Source organism: Polypterus senegalus, chromosome 9 (genome assembly GCF_016835505.1).
Source record: "Polypterus senegalus isolate Bchr_013 chromosome 9, ASM1683550v1, whole genome shotgun sequence".
NCBI classification, from domain to species: Eukaryota; Metazoa; Chordata; class Cladistia; order Polypteriformes; family Polypteridae; genus Polypterus; species Polypterus senegalus.
The window spans coordinates 166133646-166152877 of record NC_053162.1 but is presented as its reverse complement, the minus strand read 5'-3'; the positions used below and the strand labels follow the sequence as shown (position 1 = coordinate 166152877).

The 19232-nt window shown below is 39.7% G+C and overlaps 1 protein-coding gene across 5 annotated transcripts in view; it reads left to right on the top strand.

Annotated features, from left to right (window-relative positions):
• robo3 (roundabout, axon guidance receptor, homolog 3 (Drosophila)) overlaps window positions 1-19232 on the top strand; it is a 388056-nt gene that overhangs the window by 322722 nt on the left and 46102 nt on the right. For all 5 annotated transcript variants that reach the window (XM_039764141.1, XM_039764139.1, XM_039764140.1 and 2 more), the window contains 5 exons: window positions 7323-7447; window positions 8109-8280; window positions 12902-13107; window positions 18468-18549; window positions 19052-19220. In XM_039764141.1, the coding sequence (XP_039620075.1) occupies window positions 7323-7447; window positions 8109-8280; window positions 12902-13107; window positions 18468-18549; window positions 19052-19220 (754 nt within the window). The remainder of the gene's footprint in view (window positions 1-7322; window positions 7448-8108; window positions 8281-12901; window positions 13108-18467; window positions 18550-19051; window positions 19221-19232) is intronic.

Here is a 19232-nt window from a genome sequence, read left to right as displayed (position 1 = left end):
GGAGGGAGGTGGGTTTGGGGGAACATTGTACTGCTTGTGGGTGAAGAGCAAGTGTGTCTCTGTATGTCCTCACAGTGATCACGGTGGTGTGGCTGTAAGCGTTATTGATATTTACTGGAAACTACATTCTTTTCAGGAGCTGTTGTCCAACATTTAATCTCACCTCATGAAACACCCCCCACCCTAATTGACCTAAAAGAACTAATATTAACCTTCTTCAAGTTGGAAGTGTTTTTCCATGCTCACAGAATTGATTAAGAGCTTTACTAAAACATATCACATATAGCATACTATCTTAGATAAGCAGGAGACATGTCAACATGCTTTCCATTGAGTTTACACTACCTGTAATATCAGACATAATGGATTTCACAAATTATAGTCCTTTGCCCACTTGGATTACACTGCTAAATAGGATTCAACTCAAATTCTGTCCATTAATAAAACACTAGACCACCGCAAAAATGTACCAACTAATGCTGGCAATATTATACTCTTGGAGTTATTCTAGTCAGCTCCTAATTCACATAATGTGGTGTGCCCATAATTTCTATAATACAGTTTGTAACGTTCCGTGGGCTGTCAAAGAGAAACTCCGTGAACAGGCTTTTTTCCAGAATCAACCACATGCAGCCCGCTCATTTGCCTTTAAGGCTTGCTTTTTGCTTCCTTTTCTTCTATTGGCTTCAGCCGCTTGTTAGGGTCACCCTTCCCACAGAGGAGTTTCTATTTTCAGCATTCTGGATAGCAAACATCTAATTGACAAAAAACAAAGGGCTTCAAACGCTCAAGTTTTTGGTGCTAAAAGCGGCTTGCTAAAGACTGACAGACCGTGCCAGAGTGAAGGCTGTATTTTGCGGAGATATTTGGGTTTTGGTGTTCATTCAAGATGCTGAATGTAAGAATTCCAAGAAGGGCCATAGAAGGCACAGTGTCTAGCAAGCTTATATCAATAATGCTACTAATAACATGTTGTTTATAATGCACCTTTCAAAATCTAATAATGTGGTACAGAAAGAACAAAGTAAATTAAAGTGAATTAAAACAAATGAAAAATAATTTATACCTGGAATAAAGTAAACACATAAGTTTCAAGTCTGCTTTAAACACCTGGCAGTGAGTATTTCATAATGTTGGATCACAGACATGGAAGTCTTCTTTGCTCAAAGTGCTCTACTTAGTCTTAGGAACACAAGCCCAGAGCCAGCTTCAGAAGACTGAAGTCAGCAGGCATGAATATACAGCTGTAGAAGGTCAAAAAGACGGACTGCTGCTTAATTATGGAAGGCTTTATAAGTCAGTAGGAGCATTAAGGATTCAATGCATTACTTATTTGGCAGCCAGTGTAGTTTATTCACAGTTGAAATGATGTGCTCTCAAAACTCGGGGTGAGTCCAAACATTAGAAGCAGGACAAATTTTATAATCTTCAGATTCAGCCCATTGTGGACAAGTTAGCTTTGTCATTGCAGGCTATCCAGTGTTGCCTGATGAAATAAAAATTAAATTAAATGATTCAAGATAAAGCTGCAATTTATCAAAATGTGACCAAAGTAAAGGGGTCTGAATACTGTCTGAATCCACTTTATGAATATAAAGAGGGAGAGAGAGGAAGTGTTACGAAGGGGTTCAATTTCTATATTTATACAGTGCCTATAAAAACTATTCACTCCTTGAAAGTTGTCATATTTTATTATTATACAATAGTGTGTTTAATTAGGTATTTCATTTAGACAATTTTGCAGAGACATGTTTTCAATTTGACATTAAAGGGTCTTTTTCTGTGGAGGATTGTCAATAAAATAAATTAAATTCTCTTTCATTTAATGTTGAATAACAATAAAATGAGAACACTTCCAATCCTTTTTATAGGCACTGTATAAAGTAAGCCTCATATATACTGTACATACTTGTGGTTACCTATGTAGAGTAAGTGCTGCTGGAGCAAATGAATCTGAATTAAACTCAGCACAGTTATTAGTGCTGAAAGTACTAGGAGTGTACTGATTTGAGCAAAATCTCTCCAGTAGACTTTGTTTTTTGGTAAAATGATTTTGCATTTTTTTGTGTAAATATTTGCCCCAACTACAGCAGAATTTCAAAAGGAGATTGTGATTTCTTTAAAGTTATTCTTCCATTTGACTCCATCTAATAAAATATATTTTATTACTATAATCACAACATCTTAGGGAAAGTCATTGGTTGGAGAAACATTGCATTTTTTTTTTTTAACCATAACATTTCATTGACGAAATTTATGTGATCATAAGCTAACAAGTAGTGACTAGTGGTCAATAGTAGGTATAGAATTTTACTTTAAATAAGTGTCATGGGCAGCATCCACATTTTGACATCGCGACCATTTCCTAACAAAATTTCTTAACAAAAGTAGTACCCAATGCCATGACATCTCAACCACTTTTTAACAAAATGTGATAGAACAGCCATATGCGTGGAGCAGAACTACACCTTTAAAATATAGTGGCGACAGTTTGTCAGTCATAATTCACACCTATTGTATGTCTATGAGCACAGGATTGTTTTCAGATAGCAGAGAACGACTTCAGGATGCACACTATCAAAGAGCAAAGCCCTACCTTCACATTGATGATTGTCCTTACAGATCTTATTTCTCCATTCAGGGAAATATGAAACAACTGTGGTCTACATTGAGACAAACAAAGGTTGACATATCAGCTGTGGCTTCTAGTAGATGTTGGAAGTTCAGGGTCCTATATTCATTCTGGGCTTTCAGATCTCACTTCTGATATAAGGTTGATTTGTCCAGTTAAGAAGCAGATAGGTGTTTCAGATCTCAAAGACATAAATGAAAAGAATTCTAAAGATTTAATGACTACTTTCTGGCATATATTTTTCTGGTCCCACCACTGTAATCACCCTAATGTTTGAAGTCCTATGATCTATTTTGAAAGAGATGTGTGAGGTTTTAGGGTCTTTAGTCAAGCAGATGTATGAAATACTGGGGTCTGGGGAATGCAGGCAGATGTTTCAGGCCTCACTTTTATATTTAGGCATACTGCATTTGTGATATTCTATAATCTGCTATGTGTGTAGAATTTTTGGAATCTATATTTAGAGCATCAGCTTTCATAAAAATCATTGTTGAAGATGCCACTATACCTTATTTACAAAGTGATTGTACATCCATATTTGTCTTTCATTGTTCATTTTGGCTTTCATCAATAGGAACATATGCATATGTGCTCAGCCCAGAACAACGCTGTGCTCTTTTTGCTTTCACTGTTAATTCAGCTTTGGGAGTGAGATCATTTGTCATCATTGGAATTATTTTTATTAAACATGGGAGCTTTAAGGAGGCCGGGAACACAATAAAAGAAGGATTCAGATCAGTAAGATTTTTGACAGTTGTACAGCGAAGCAAACTAAAGAAAGCACTGTCCTATGTGCAAAGCCTCTGCTTCTGTCTAACACTCTAGTGGAGTACCCCTGGCATCTTTCCATGACTTCTGTTTCAGTTTCACTTTGGTGCCCTCAGAATAATAACTTTCATAGTGCTAAGTATCTTATAATACAACCTGGCGGCTCTTTACCCAAAATAGCCATTGGAAGGTTCCCCATTTATGAGTTTTTGCTTCTCATTCAGAATACAATCTTCCCTGGGTTTATGCATTTTCTGCCTTTAACAGCCTCTTTCCAGCCTGGTAATCTGTCACTGTATCTAAATAAAAATCAGATGTATATACAGTATTTAAATTTATTTAGGTTTGTGTTCCCCTCATGTTGACATTTTTATGAATGTGCTAACAGGACAATGTCCTCTATACGTATTTCATGCCTTAGGAGTGTTTTTATGCTGTGTGAACAGAAGCATGTAAGCTCACGCCTCCTGTCTTCAGATTAGTCCAGGACACGTCATATTTGAAAATCGAATGACTTAGTGTATTATCTGATTTACATTAACATCAGCATTCATATTTATGAATGAGGCACCTAGTACCTTCATATCGTTGTGCCAGTCTGCATTTAGGCAGATGCTTCAGGTGTTAATTTCACATTTGTGAAGCTCTCAGATCTCCACATCAACAGATTTCAGAGCTCTAATTTTTGTGTCGAGGCACATGTTAACCCAATGGCAGATTCAAATGTCACAGATTTGTTGTCTCAATTAATGACTTCTTTTAATGTTGTGTTTTTCACATTATACAGTATGCCTTTTTTGGGTTTCCACTGAAGCAGTTTTTAAAATTGTAGATTCCTTGTGAAGACAGGCGTCAAAGTTCTTAGGTGTGTATTGAGACAGATGTTAATTCCGGATATGGTTTTTAAACTCAGTACCTCTTGTTGCTTTTTCTTTATCTGTTTTGGAATTATAAGACAACTAGTATATGAAAAAAATGTGACCTTGCCCTGCATTGCCATGTACTTTCAGGTTGAGTTTAACTTCTAGCTCTTTTGGTGATGGCCCTCAGGAATTTTCTGAGTGCTCATATTATCTCACAATTTTCATAGATCCTCATCTCTGAAATACGTGTGGCACTCCATATTTTATGGCCTGAAGCAGACATTTGTATAGTATAAATTCTCCATAGGTCTGCTGCCTGTCAGAGCCCCACTGTGATCTCCAATGATAGCATACTGGGTTAAATGGTCTTAGAAGAGGGATTGTGGGTAATGATATAGGCAGCAGCAGTGAGGCAGCCGATGAGATGAGATGCAGAATTCAGTCATGGCTACTGTGCCCTTCAGCTGAATGTCATCTATCCTCAGTCCATCCGCACATTGCTGTCCTCATCTGCCTGGAGACCAAAGTAGTGGGGCGGAGGCAGGGGGGGCTCTCTGCTAAAGAAGATTAAGTTTAATCGCTCTGGGGCTTTGTGTGTTTGTATCATAACATTACAGCCAACAAACAAACAGTGGTGATTACAACATCAGTGACAAGATGGACAGTAGAGCTTGGCAGTTTGACTCATGAATATTGGACGGGTGTAGATGCTTTCTTGAAGCTGACTCTTTTGGGTAGGTCCCAGGTGACTTTCACGTTTGAACAGACAGTGGTTTCACTGGTTAGGAAAGCTAAGAGTTGGACACACTGTTGCCCACTTATGATGCTTATTTGGATGCGTCACTTGGAATCTGATCTCTGACCCTTGTGCTCCAGGCTCCTCATTTCTGTAAGTCTTGGTCACAGCAGTAGTCTTCTGCCCACTGGGCTCTCAGCAGTGTCATTTCCTTTTTATCACAAAGCGAGGTTATTATGGATTTTTTTTTTTATTATTTTTGCACTTACTTTCAAAGCTTCTACACCTTAGTGTGTAATACATATGTATAACTGTGTGCAGAGGGCAGAGTGGGGGGACTTCAAAATGTATTTTTAATGATGAGAGAAAAGAGAAATGAGGCAAGTCCAGGAGGAGGTGTGTGTGGGGGGGTGGATGGGTTGGAAATCAATTTGCAGTTAAAGGTTAAAGGTGAGGGAAATTATGCATTCATATCCCCGTGAAATGAACAATTGCTCAAAAGCTGATCAATAACAATCAGCTCACTTGGGGGCTGTAGGGGTTGGGGGTGAAGCATGAAGAAAAACTCTCCTGTACAGTGTGTGTAGTGAAGATGTGAGACACAAGAGTTGCCTGGAGCAGTGAGTACACTGGGAGCTTGTCCTTCATACTATGGATGCAATCTAAAACAGACAGAAGCTAACTTGCTTACATGGGTAAGGTGAGGCAGTTATAGAAGCAGTGACAGATAAACACACACAAATATGCACAGAGAGAAGGTCTGTGACCAAAGGGAAGCACATGCATACATAAAAACATATGCCAAAGGACACCACATGCACATACACACTAAGAGAACAGCACACACACATATGTGTATATAGACACAAACGTTTAAAAGCACAGCCCAAAGTACACACATTGAAATTTGGCATGAACATGTATACAGATATACAAGTGTACGCAGAAACATACATATAAACATACATAAATATTTACACATCCATTCATTAACTGCAGAGTCAAATACCCAGAACATATTTAGCTAGGGACATGAACACACAACGAAGCACACACTCCTGTTTTCTAATGCCTTGGGTGCGACCTAACAAAACGTGACTAAAATGAAGGGTTCTAAATAGTTCTGAATCCACTGTATCTCTTTGTAGATGTATTGGTAAGTGTATAGATTAGGGTGAATACTAAGTGTGCTGTCTCACCTATTTATCTGTACACATTGTGGTCATATTATATGTCTTCTTACAGTATTTTAGTGAGTCTTGACATAAGAAAACTGGAGTGTGTGCTTCTTTGTGTGTTCACGTCCCTAGTTAGATATGTTGTGAGTATTTGTCTCTGAAGTTACTGAATATATGTGTATGTTTCTGCATATCCTATGTTGTTGCACATCTGTTTTTCTGTACACATTGTGCTCATATATGTCATATTTTATTGAGTCTCGGTCTTAGAACATATATACGTAAATATATACATTTTCAAACTTGCTTAATTCAATTCAAGGATAACACACAAAAAATGGAGCCCTCGGACACTGCAGCATACACACACATCCACACCCACACTACTCACTGAGGGCCAATTTTGAGTCACCCTTTAACCTAACCAGGGATGAAAACACAAGTGGACATTGGGTGAAAGTGCAGGCTTTACACAGAAAATGACCCAAGTGATGGAGACAAACCCAGAATGTTTTTTTTTGTGTAAGACAACAGTGCTAACCACAGTGCTAGAGTGTCGCCTGTCATAATATGAAAAATATTAGTACGTATGCCTTTTACATAATCTATGCATGAACAAATGCAGTAAGCACAGAGACAAAAAACTTACATATAAACACATGGTACACACATATTCATTAAACAGAAAGGAGAACAGGCACACACATTCACAAACGTGCAAGAGCACACAGAGAGGCATGGAATGAACTTTGACACCCTTTCACACATTCGCACAAATCTGCACAGACACTGAGATGCAGTGAAGCATATGCTATATATACAGGTGTGTACACACTAAGACATACAGACACATACTATAAGTAAGAATAAACACACAAGTACTCAAATGTGCCCAAACACTTATTTGCAGAAAAATGTAAATAATACTGCTGCTCAACAGTGCACAGAGCACCGTGGACCTAACTAAATGAGGCATGTTCCCTCACCTTCAAACAAATCAGTCCTCACAACCTTAACAAGCATGGATAAAAGATGGGTGACATCGGCAGTGCTGATGGTTCTGGTGGTTGTGGTGGTGGTGATGGTGGTGGTAGTGGTTGGTTACGTTTTTGGTTGATGATCATGAATCTTTTTCCTATTTTCAGTACCTCCTCAGATCGTAGTCCGTCCCAGGGACCAGATTGCCTCTCAGGGCCGCACAGTGACTTTCCTTTGTGGCACCAAAGGAAACCCTCCACCAGCAGTTTTTTGGCAGAAGGAAGGCAGCCAGGTAAGGCCTTTAGGGAGTTGCGTCAGGCGGCATCCTTTATAACTGCAGTTCCAGGAGTGCTCTGTCTTTGTAAACTCTGTGGATTCCATGCTTTTTAGTGAAGTGACAATGTACTGGTGAAGAAGGTGATATTTATTGTTGGATGCTGTGGTGCTCATTATGCACTCCTAATATCATTTGTGAATGGCATTGTTGCATTTGTGCCGAGCAGCACTGTGTATAGATTCACAACTCTTTACATGGCTCTTTGAGGTGGCTCACCATCCTTAAAAGGACTACTCACCTTTTGCTGCACTAGTTGGAAAAGCATACGACTTTGCAGGCTTGCCATTTATGCCAGCTCATACCTGGGCAACTGTTTCCTGGCTGATGTGACTCAGCGCCGTTACAATATATTTGGCCGGGACACCACATTCTACCTCGTGTCACAGACAGAAAATGTCTGCTTCTAAGGCAAAACATAAGAGCCCATTGCTGATTTTAACAATACCTTTCCAGTGGTCCTTACTCACCTCGTCACCTTGTGTTTTGGATTGACAGATTGGTGGTTTTCCTGCATGGGAGTTCATCTTAAATGGGGGCATGTTTACTGGCTTTCTCTAAAAAGTGTTTGATAATATAAAAACTAACTGATTCCTTCTTTTCTTTCTTTGGCCTACAGATACTGTGGTTTCCCAGCCAGCCTCCAGAACAGTCTGGGCGCTTCTCTGTATCCCTTAGTGGAGAGCTGACAATCACTGATGTCCAGACAGCAGACTCAGGCTACTACATGTGTCAGGCCATCAGTGTAGCAGGCAGCATTCTCACAAAGGCCCTCTTGGAAGTTGAAAATGGTGAGCAGCCATCAAGACTCAACCGAAATTGAGTAGGCACTTCATTACCATGCTGTTGGACTCTAGTGTGACTTATAAATTATGCACCCTTCAGCACTTTATTATAATTTCGCAATTTTTGCAAAGTCCATTGTACAGAGACACTGCCTGTAGTGGAAAGACAGAAACTTCTTTGACCCACTTTACATATTGGCTCCATACAGACTCTTGTGGCACAACTTAGACTTAAATTGTACCAGGCAGACAAGGTGGGGAACACTCTGAACAACATTAGGAAGTGTAAATACAAGAAAACAAAGACATAAAAGGTTTGGAGATCCACCCCGTAGATTGTAGCATGAAGAGAATAGTCTCAAAAGCCTGTGTTCAAAACGGGACTGAAATAAGAGGATAGAGGTTGGGTTTTTATAGGTGGTGGGAAGGAAGAGGCGGGTCCAGGAGGGAAGAGGCAGAAGTGAGGTCAGCAGGAGGGCGTGGTCTGTAGAGAAATGAGGACGCTGGTTAGGGCTTAGTTCGTCTTTCCTTCTGGTGATCTGCAGAGGAAGGAGAGAAGGCGTTATTGCACAGTGCCCAGTTAACCCTCAAGCACACGTGTGTGACAGAAGATACCACAAGGTTTTTGATAAGTGTGGTGGAATGGGATATTGCCAACAGACATACTCAGAAACAAAACTGTAGTCAGGTAAATCCCATTGTGACCTACTGCACTGTGGTATGAAGTCTGTCTCTTGTTGCATTTGCTTTTGCTTGTAGGCAGCTTGTTCACAACTTGAAGAATATCATGATTTCAAGCCAGTACCGTTAAATTTAAATTCTTTCGTTTTATTCCTGGCCACAGACTCACACAATGAACAAAAACTTCCAGTGTACACGCTATTCAACTTATTTGACTGATCTGCTCATAATTTTGTTGGTCTCCATACATGAAATTTCCTCAGATTCACAGTGTATTCTCATGAATACACAGAGTCTTGGTAACCTAATTTTTGTAATGTTTCTCTCAAGTGTAGATTTTAAGTTTAATTTACATTCGTATTGCCCAACTAACAGAAGTACCCAGTCAGTCAGTAATCAGTTAAGATAAAGAAACAAATATTTAAGTTGTTTTTTTTTATTTTTATTTATATTGACCCTTTTGTTATTGCTGGGTGAAGTTCCAGTGTCCCGTCTATCATCTACACTCCCTCTCTATCAATTTCTCTGTACTCATGAGTCAAGAATTTGTTTGTTTTGTGTATGGTTGGATTGCACAGTTATGGCAACTCCTTGCTGGATTGGAACCATGATGCTACTTCTATGTATTTCCTTCTTTATTGTGGCTTCACAAATAGATTTCGATCCTGCATTAATAACCTGTATAGCTGGTAAAATAAATGAATCCATGGGTTACAAAAAGCATATACAGTTAGGGTGGCAAGAGGAATTGGCACAAGCCTTCATAGTTTTGCAGGAGATAACACCAGTGGTGGTATCTGATAATGTTATAAGGAAGATTCAAAGTTGATACATTCAACATTGGTTTAAAATTGCCACAAATCATGACAATGTACTCACAAAGCCTAACTGTCTTATCGTAAAATGTACTTGAATAAAATATCTCCCATCAAGAAACAGTAAAAGTTACTAACACAGCCCTTAGTCGTTCTTTTTGTCATATTCTGAACAGTGACTTGGCATCTGCTAAAAAACTGTTTCATTTTGTTTCATACTGGCTTATCTCTATCGCACTGGGTAGTGATATAGTATGTAGATGTACAAGAGTGTTGGCTTTTCATTCACATTTAAGGTTTTGCTGTTATAAAAAGTAGTTTCATGAGTTAATTTCAGAGTTATTGTCACGTGTACACAGTGTAATGAAGTTTCTATCTGGGTACTTGACCAACACATATAAAGCTGGGATTGTCTGTCCAGCAGCACAAATCTTCTGTTGTACGATATGTAAAATATAACATCACAAAATAATAAGTTGTGGTGAGCAAAACTGTTAACTTTCCTTTATCATATCTGTTCATTAATGCTAAGCTTTGTTTGGCATGCAGTTTCACAACCACAAAATTCACTAAAATAGTGGAGTTTTTTGGGGATTAAAAAGAAATGAACTTGTACCTTAAAAGTTTGGCAATATCACACATCCCATTTGGACCCATACATTTCTCAGAAGAGAGCCCAAATATAAAGAAAATGGGAAAATATTCATTATGGCTAAAAACAACCCATGATGACATTTATTACACTGATTGCATGAAAATAAATGTTGTTGTTGATGAACAAAAACATACTTTTAGAAAAAAGCTTTAATCTAGGTGTCCTACCCTAGTTAGCATAGGGTGCAAGGCAGGAACAAACCCTGGACAGGCTGCCAATCCATCGGAAGTCAAAAACACACACACACACACACACTAATCACACTAAGGCCAATTGAATGTCACCAGTCCACCTAACCTGTATGTCTTTGGTCTGTGGGAGGAAACCCATGCGGACATGGGGAGAAGATGCAAACCCTGGTCCCCATACTGCGAGACAGCAACACTATTACTACACCATCATGCCGCCCCAGCAAACAAACAAAAACAGATTATAATTTTATTTATACAGATTAAAACACCTACACTCATGCCAAACTGGGTGACTTTTGTGATTTCCTTTCATTTGCCGGAGTCAAGCCTTGCTCTTAGAGAGCACTGTATTCACACATTTGATCAAAACAGTAAGCTCTACTTTACTGCTATGAGTACATGCACCTCAACCTTGGTGTATGGAGCTGGTTGCTTTTCTCACATGTTTATGCTGACTTTACCCCAAGGACTCCCGTCTTCCAGGTACAGGTAATTAGATTCTGTGATAATCTACTGTGCATACATGAGTACACTACGATGGGCTGGCAACAATTATGGTTTAGTTTCTGCTATCTACGGACTTTTATGTCCTATGAATCTGAATCAAGTCAGTAACTAGAGGAAATGCCTAGACAGGTGACAAAGTAATTGAAGTGACTGAAAGAATGAGCCAGCAGTGAAATTTAAAAATGTGACCTTGGTATTTCCACTAGGGGGCACACTGCTAAAGTGATGATTATGATAAGGCATCTCCTTAATATTCTGTACTAAGAGAATATTAAAAATCTAGTGAAGGTTACCATTTGAGAGGGTATCTTTTGGAGGTCACTAGCAAAGTACTCAAAGGTACATTTGTTTTAATAATCATATATGAAAAACGGTGGATGAGACTTGAGTCTACATGCGTTGAGATGATATGTTAATTTGGAAACCCTGAGCACTGATGAAGCCCTGCAAAGTTATCAGTATAAAGGGCTCCTAAGATTAATAGCTCATTAAAAAGGCTCTTCTTAGAATGAGACGGAACGGGTTGCAGGGCTAATTAAAGGCAGTCTCTCCTTGACACTTGTTAGGGTCATCGCCAGTGCAGATACATCTTGGCGCAATCGCTTAATGCCTGCTTTAATTGGCTTGTTACTTACGGCTAATAGCCTGGCGCTCTGCTTTAAATTGGTCCGTGCCGGCGGACAGCCATATGTCTGTTGTAGGATCGATTTAAAGATGGGCTAAGGCCCAGGGTAGGAGAAACGGGATTAAGCCGTTTGCTGAGATGTGCATTTATTTGAAATGACAGCTGCGGCAACTGCTGACGCCTTTGGCGACTACTGGCGAGGTCCTAAAAAAGAAAAAGGACAAACAAGCAAGTGACTGGGAGAATGGGCCCTGGCAACATATTACATAGAGTCATTTGGTTTATCATTTGCAGCGCTGAAAAAATAGACCACCAACTGGGGACTGCCTGCCCATGAAGTGCTCAGGTTTATAAATGCCATGCACTTTACAGTAGGGTGGGGTGCATGGGTTGCATGGACCTCCATCAGGAAGCCTATCTTATTATTGGGGGATTCAAATTTAAAATTATTTAAAAAATCATTGTTTGGATTGAGGTGCCTGTATGGAGTGGATCAATCTTCATACAGCTACAATACTGGATTTTTAAAATGGTGTAGTGAGGAGTGCTGGACCAGCACATGTTGCTCTGTTTGGTCATTGTTGGCAAGGATTCATAATTCACCGTTTCCAACACTGATTGAAAAAATAATGGAAAGTACTCTGGGTTGGACCTTGGGTATTTGAGGAGTTGAATAGTTTGGGAAATCACATTTCGATTTACTGGAGGTTCATACTTTACAACACGGATATTAAGGGCTGAGGGAAGTTACAAGGATCTTTTTATTTTATCACTGATGAATCTGTCTGATTATTAAGAAGCTCTGATTTTACTGCTACCAATATGGATCCCACATGACGAAATGTGACTAACAGGTGACTCTGACATGAATGGCAAGCGTATTTCAGTGATTTGGTAGATCCTAAAATTCAGGTGTATTTTTTGGGGTAGACTGGAACTGTTTGTTGTAATTCATTTGATTGTTAATGCTTCCACACATTGCAGTTCTGATGTTTCAGGAGTGAATATCAATCAGGTACATTTGAACTACATGCATTTGATTATTGGGTAAATATTAATTTTATAATTTTTGCACATTTCTTCAGGGCAGATTTATGTCAGTGTGCTTTACTTTTACTATTCCAGAAGGTGAAAGTTTTCTTTTGTCTTTTAGCTCCATCAGACCGGATTCCACCAATCATTCGCCAGGGACCACTCAATCAGAGTCTGTCCCTAGGAGGCACAGCACAGTTACAGTGCCATGTGATGGGTAACCCACTCCCCAGCATTCAGTGGGAGAAGGATGGAAGGAGGATTTTGGGGAATGACCCTCGTTTCAGTCTACTGGATAATGGGACACTTCAAATCACTCTCCTCAAAGTGAGTTAGATCACAGCTTGCCTACCATGTGTTATATTTCAAGTATATGATGCGGACAGGGTAGACAGACTGTATGTATATTTGGATCTATGCATTGAACAAGAAAATTTACAAAATGGAGGGTGTCCCATTTCTTCAATAAATGATTCACAATCCAGAAATCTCATTAAACATTTTTACACAATACTTGAAAAAGTTTGAGAACCTCTCTTAATTTTTTTGATTTTTGTTTATCATTGGCTGAGCTTTCAAAGTAGCAGCTTCCTTTTAATATATGACATGCCTTATGGAAACAGTAGAATTTCAGCAGTGACATTAAGTTTATTGGATTAACAGAAAATATGCAATATGCATCATAACAAAATTAGACAAGTGCATAAATGTGGGCACCCCAACAGAGATATTACATCAATACTTAGTTGAGCCTCCTTTTGCAAATATAACAGCCTCTAGACGCCTCCTATAGCCTTTGATGAATGTCTTGATTCTGGATGGAGGTATTTTTGACCATTCTTCCATACAAAATCTCTCCAGTTCAGTTAAATTTGATGGCTGGACAGCCTGCTTCGAATCACCCTATAGATTTTCAATGATATTCAAGTCAGGGGACTGTGACGGCCATTCCAGAACATTGTACTTCTCCCTCTGCATGAATGCCATTGTAGATTTCTCAAAACTCTGTTTTGGGTTATTGTCTTGTTGGAATATCCAACCCCTGCGTAACTTCAGCTTTGTGACTGATGCTTGAACATTATCTTGAAGAATTTATTGAATTTGGATTGAATTCATCCGACTCTCAACTTTAACAAGGGCCCCAGTCCCTGAACTATCCGCACAGCCCCACAGCATGATGGAACCTCCACCAAATGTGACAGCAGGTAGCAGGTATTTTTCTTGGAATGCGGTGTTCTTCTTCCACCATGCAAAGTGCTTTTTGTTGACCAAATAACTCGATTTTTGTCTCATCAGTCCAAAGCACTTTGTTCCAAAATGAATCTGGCTTGTCTAAATGAGCATTTGCATACAATAAGCGACTCTGTTTGTAACGTGAGTACAGAAAGGGCTTCTTTCTCATCACCCTGCCATACAGATGTTCTTTGTACAAATTGCACTGAATTGTAGAATGATGTACAGATACAGATGCAAGATGTACTTGTAGGTCTTTGGAGGTGATCTGTGGGTTGTCTGTAACCATTCTCACAATCCTGTGCATATGCCGCTCTTGTATTTTTCTTGGCCTGCCAGACCTATTGGGTTTAACAGCAACTGTGCCTGTGGCCTTCCATTTCCTGATTACATTCCTTTCAATTGAAACTGACAGTTTAAACCTCTGAGATACAGTAGCGTTTTTTAGCCTTCCCCTAAACCATGATACTGAACAATCTTTGTTTTCAGATCTTTTGAGAGTTGCTTTGAGGATCCCATACTCTCACTCTTCAGAGGAGAGTCAAAGGGAAGCACAATTTGCAATTGACCACCTTAAATACCTTTTCTCATGAAGTTTAAGGTTTAACAAGCTAATCCAACTAATTTGGTGTTGCAAGTAATCAGTAGGGCGGCACGGTGGTGCAGTGGTAGCGCTGCTGCCTCGCAGTTAGGAGACCCGGGTAAGCTTCCCAGGTCCTCCCTACGTGGAGTTTGCATGTTCTCCCCGTGTCTGCGTGGGTTTCCTCTGGGCGCTCCGGTTTCCTCCCACAATCCAAAGACATGCAGGTTAGGTGGATTGGCGTTACTAAATTGGCCTTGGTGTGTGGGTGTGTTTGTGTGTGTCCTGCAGTGGGTTGGTACCCTGCCCAGGATTGGTTCCTGTGTTGGCTGGGATTGGCTCCAGCAGACCCCTGTGACCCTGTATTCGGATTCAGCGGGTTAGAAAATGGATGGATGGAAGTAATCAGTATTGAGCAGTTACATGCATTCAAATCAGCAAAATTACAAGGGGACCCACATTTGTGCACAGCCAGTTTTTCACATTTGATTTAATTTCATACATCTAAATACTGCTTCACTAAAAATCTTTGTTCGGAAAACACCCCAGAACTCAGATGTTCCTAGGAAATGAAAGACATACCACTGTTATCTTTTTTGTTGAAAGTAGAGTCAATTATTATCCAGGCTGAGAGGGGTTCCCAAACTTTTTCATATGACTGTATATTTTCAAGCTACACCACACAACCATGCAACATTTGCACTCTTACTCCATGTGTCCCTAAGTGGTAGAAAGGGCAGTTTTGCCAGGATCATCATAACACTGTGACTGACCTGTGTATGAGTGTGTGTTTTGCACATACATGTGCCTCTATGAATTGTTTCTGCATGTTTAACTACATCTTTGTGTATGTTTTTGCTCATGTTTGTTGTCAATAGGTCTGCATGTAAGTGTTTCAGGTATTGAGATGTGTGTGAGTTTGTATTACAAGGGTGTGTATTTCTATACTGTATATCATTGTGTGCATGTAAATGTGTGTTTCTTACATTGTTATGCACCAGGCAGCTTTTGTGTGTGTGTATATCTGTAGGTGTATATTCATGGATGTGTGGTTAAATATATTTTTCATTTATTTGTGCTATTATCACATATTGTACTTTTTACTTTTAGTGGGTGTTTATCAACGTGTAGGTGTGTGTGAATGAATATATGGTTACTCTGTGTATGCATTATATGTACAAATATATATCCATGTGTGAGAGTTTTTCTATGTTCAAAATAATCTGCACAAATAAAACATTTATGAATATAGAGCATATGCATAAAAGAGAATGTGTACGTGTGTAAATATATTGATACTGTTACTATGTGAGTGTGTGTGTATGTCTTTGGTATCGTCCCAAGTACAAGTTAATGTATCTTGCATACATGTATACAATTGAGGGTTAATGTGTGTTTGAATGTGTGTTGTTTATCCTGGGCCTGCTACTCCTTCTATAAATGCTAGAATATCTTTATCTTCCTTCCCAGTGACCTGATGATGCCTTCTCTGTCTCTCTGTCTCAGTGGGCCATTAGCTCCACTACAGTGTTTGGAGTAGGGGGTTGTTGTTCTTGTGTACTGAACCTGACACAATGCATTCTTCACTCATAGCGTTCCAACAGAGTTGAGTGATCTTTTGATGTCTCTGGGGTGTCAGAGCAGCAGTAACCTTGTGTTCCAACCAAAAGATCAACTAAGGTAGTGGAAATGGGAAAAAAAGAAAGAATAAATAACCCGAATACCATCTCAAGTTCATAGAGATTTCCACGTTCGCACACTATGCTCCCCAACCAGCATGCATTTTTAATGCACTCTGCCATGCCGTCCTGAGCAACCAGCTATGAGTAATAAGACTGATGTCTGCCAGATTACCTTGCTGCCTTAGGCCAACTGGTGACAGAGGAAGAGAAGAGATGCAGTATACAGTATGTAGTAGACGGACACCTGAATACTAAAATGGGGTCAGAAACGAGAGAGGGTGACTAAACCTTGGCAAAAGGTGGGGCTTATCCCATAATTAGCACTGCACAGAGATGCCATGAGTAACAGGGAGGAATGCATGACCGCCTATTACAAAACAGAAGAAAGCAGCTCACAGCATCATTTATACTTAGCAGTCAGATTCAGCGGGTTAGAAAACGGATGGATGGATATGTTACCAAGTGTGTTTATGGTGTGACCATGTGCTTCCTAAGCATTAGCATTAACAAAAAATATGCATGCCTGAGAGCAGAAATGACAAACCATTTTATCAAATTGCAGTTTATGACATTAGGCATGAGTTGAGAACTAGAGACGGTACTGTGTTCAACAACAGCCACATATAAGCTGATAAAGCAAGAACGCAGTAAATAAGCACCAACTTAGTGTCAAATTGTATGAAATTTCACAAAGAAATACACCCACTGTTTTCTCGCCTCAAGCCCACACCACCTCCTTATGCTACTGAAGTATTAGACACTGCGTTATGTCAAACAGCAACACCACCTACCTCCATGTCTCAGTCCTGAACCATCACTTCTCCCAGCATTTTCATATTTTGTAATAGTGATTTATGACACAATATGATGTGGCATAGAAATACAGTGCTAGTGTGCAAGTCTAGAATCTGTGCCTTTACTTCCAGAGAACCATAGTTTTGTCAGCTTAATCACAAGGATCATTTAACTTAGTTCTCCATTTTACTCCTAACCAGCACTTAATTCTACTATTGTACCGATATGAATGAGGTAGCCACCACCTAGCTCCAACTCTAGCTCTAAATTTAGCTAATGGTCTTACTGCTCACCATCTGTATTGTATAAAGTGTTACATAACTATCCAAACCTGAAAGCCTTAGTTCTGTTTATCAGCATCCAGTTTCTCTGCAGCTCTTCCTTCACAGGATCTTAAAAGTGGTTAGCATACTGGCAACTCTGGTGAGAGACCTAGAAGAGTAATAACCATACTATCATCCCCAAGCCTGCTATTTGAGGTACCGCAGGAAGCAAATGTTGCATCAGATCTCATTCATACTAAGGCTTTTGTTGCACAGAACAATTCAGCAAAACCTAGCAGGAGTAGCTGAATGATTATTAAGGTCATTTCCATAGGTTGCCTCATTTTCTGATTCTCTATCTTCATGCTACCAAGCTTTAATGAGTATTTTACACCCGCTAAATTAAAGCTCTAGCGGTCAGACTATACAGAAAATGCCTGCCTCTGTTGGCCCTTCCTAATCACCTGAATACACAGAAGATGGGCATATTTCACAAAGCAGTCTATGGGAAGTTCAGGGTGCAAATAACATCAAAGTTCATGTGATGAGGACCTTGCTTCATTCAACCCATGACTACTTTAACTAAATGTTAAAGCACATAATGAACCCAAAAGGCATTTTGGTCCCAGCTGGAGTGAAGCCAGGAGCAACATCTTGCTCACATACTAGTCCCTGGGAGCCAAATTAATTCCTTTTCCTGCTCTTGTATCCCAGACATTACCTGTGAGGCTTTTTGGAGACTTGTAAATTAAAAGTATTACAGCGCTAGCTTCCACCAGTAGGATATATCTGAAAGCTAATCTTGGGAGGTCATCTGTACCACCAGGAAAGGTTCAAACAGGATGTAGTCTGATTAAAATGCAGCAGGCAGAATGGTAGATCCTCCTGTATATTAAAATCAAATGAGAACTTTCAAAGTAGTGGTTTCCAAGGCAGGGGGATAGCAGTTGAAGCAAGAACAACGTGATGCCCTCTTTGAAAAACAAGATGGCTTTTTCCATGTCCCTACCATCTTTCATCATGTGAGACTGTCAACGGTGATTAACGGACATAAAGGTTTTGACTTGCTTTGAGTCCGTCTCATTTATGTAAATATCTTAAGCAGTGCAAGATGAGCCTTTTTGTGTTTTTCAGGAAATGGACAGTGGGACATATACATGCCTTGCTTCAAGCACCAGTGGGGAAACAAGCTGGAGTGGGATGCTGACTGTGAGAGGTGAGTTTACACTCTGGAAATGCTACTATCCTAGGGAACTGATGCCAGTAAGTGGTTCAAGGCACTATATAAACTTGAGTAATGCATCAGCTCCCTAGACTAGTAATAGGAGCAGGAAACAGTGTTCCTTTTTCGTGAGAGTTCATGACAGCGTTTTACTAGCACTATGGCTCTTTGAGGCAGAGAAAAAATAATGCCTAAATAATACTGCTTCCTCATGGTGTCATCCTGGGTTACAAGGTAACATAAATAACTTGTTACTTTTGACTTTACATTGGGTAATAAGAATATTATGTAAGATGCTTTATAAAATGCACACTGCTGGGCAGATGAATTCAAACCAAATTTCAGGAACAGTGAAAGAAAAGAAAAAACAAAAACTTATCAGATTGGTGTGCACCCTTAGTGGTTCTCATTTACTGCCTCAGTTGACGTCTGGCAGCTTTCAACAGATTCCCTCAAGACAAACAGTGCTTGACTGTTGCCCCTTTTTCTTTTTCAGAAAAGGGGATGGCGGCTGCCCCTGAGCCCTCCCAACCCAATTTGCTTCCTGGTCCACCCCAGAAACCTGTAGTCACTGACGTGACACGAAACAGTGTGACACTGACATGGAAACCCAATAGCCATGAGGGAGGGACATCTGTGACTTCTTACATTATTGAAGCTTTCAGGTAAGTGGGAAA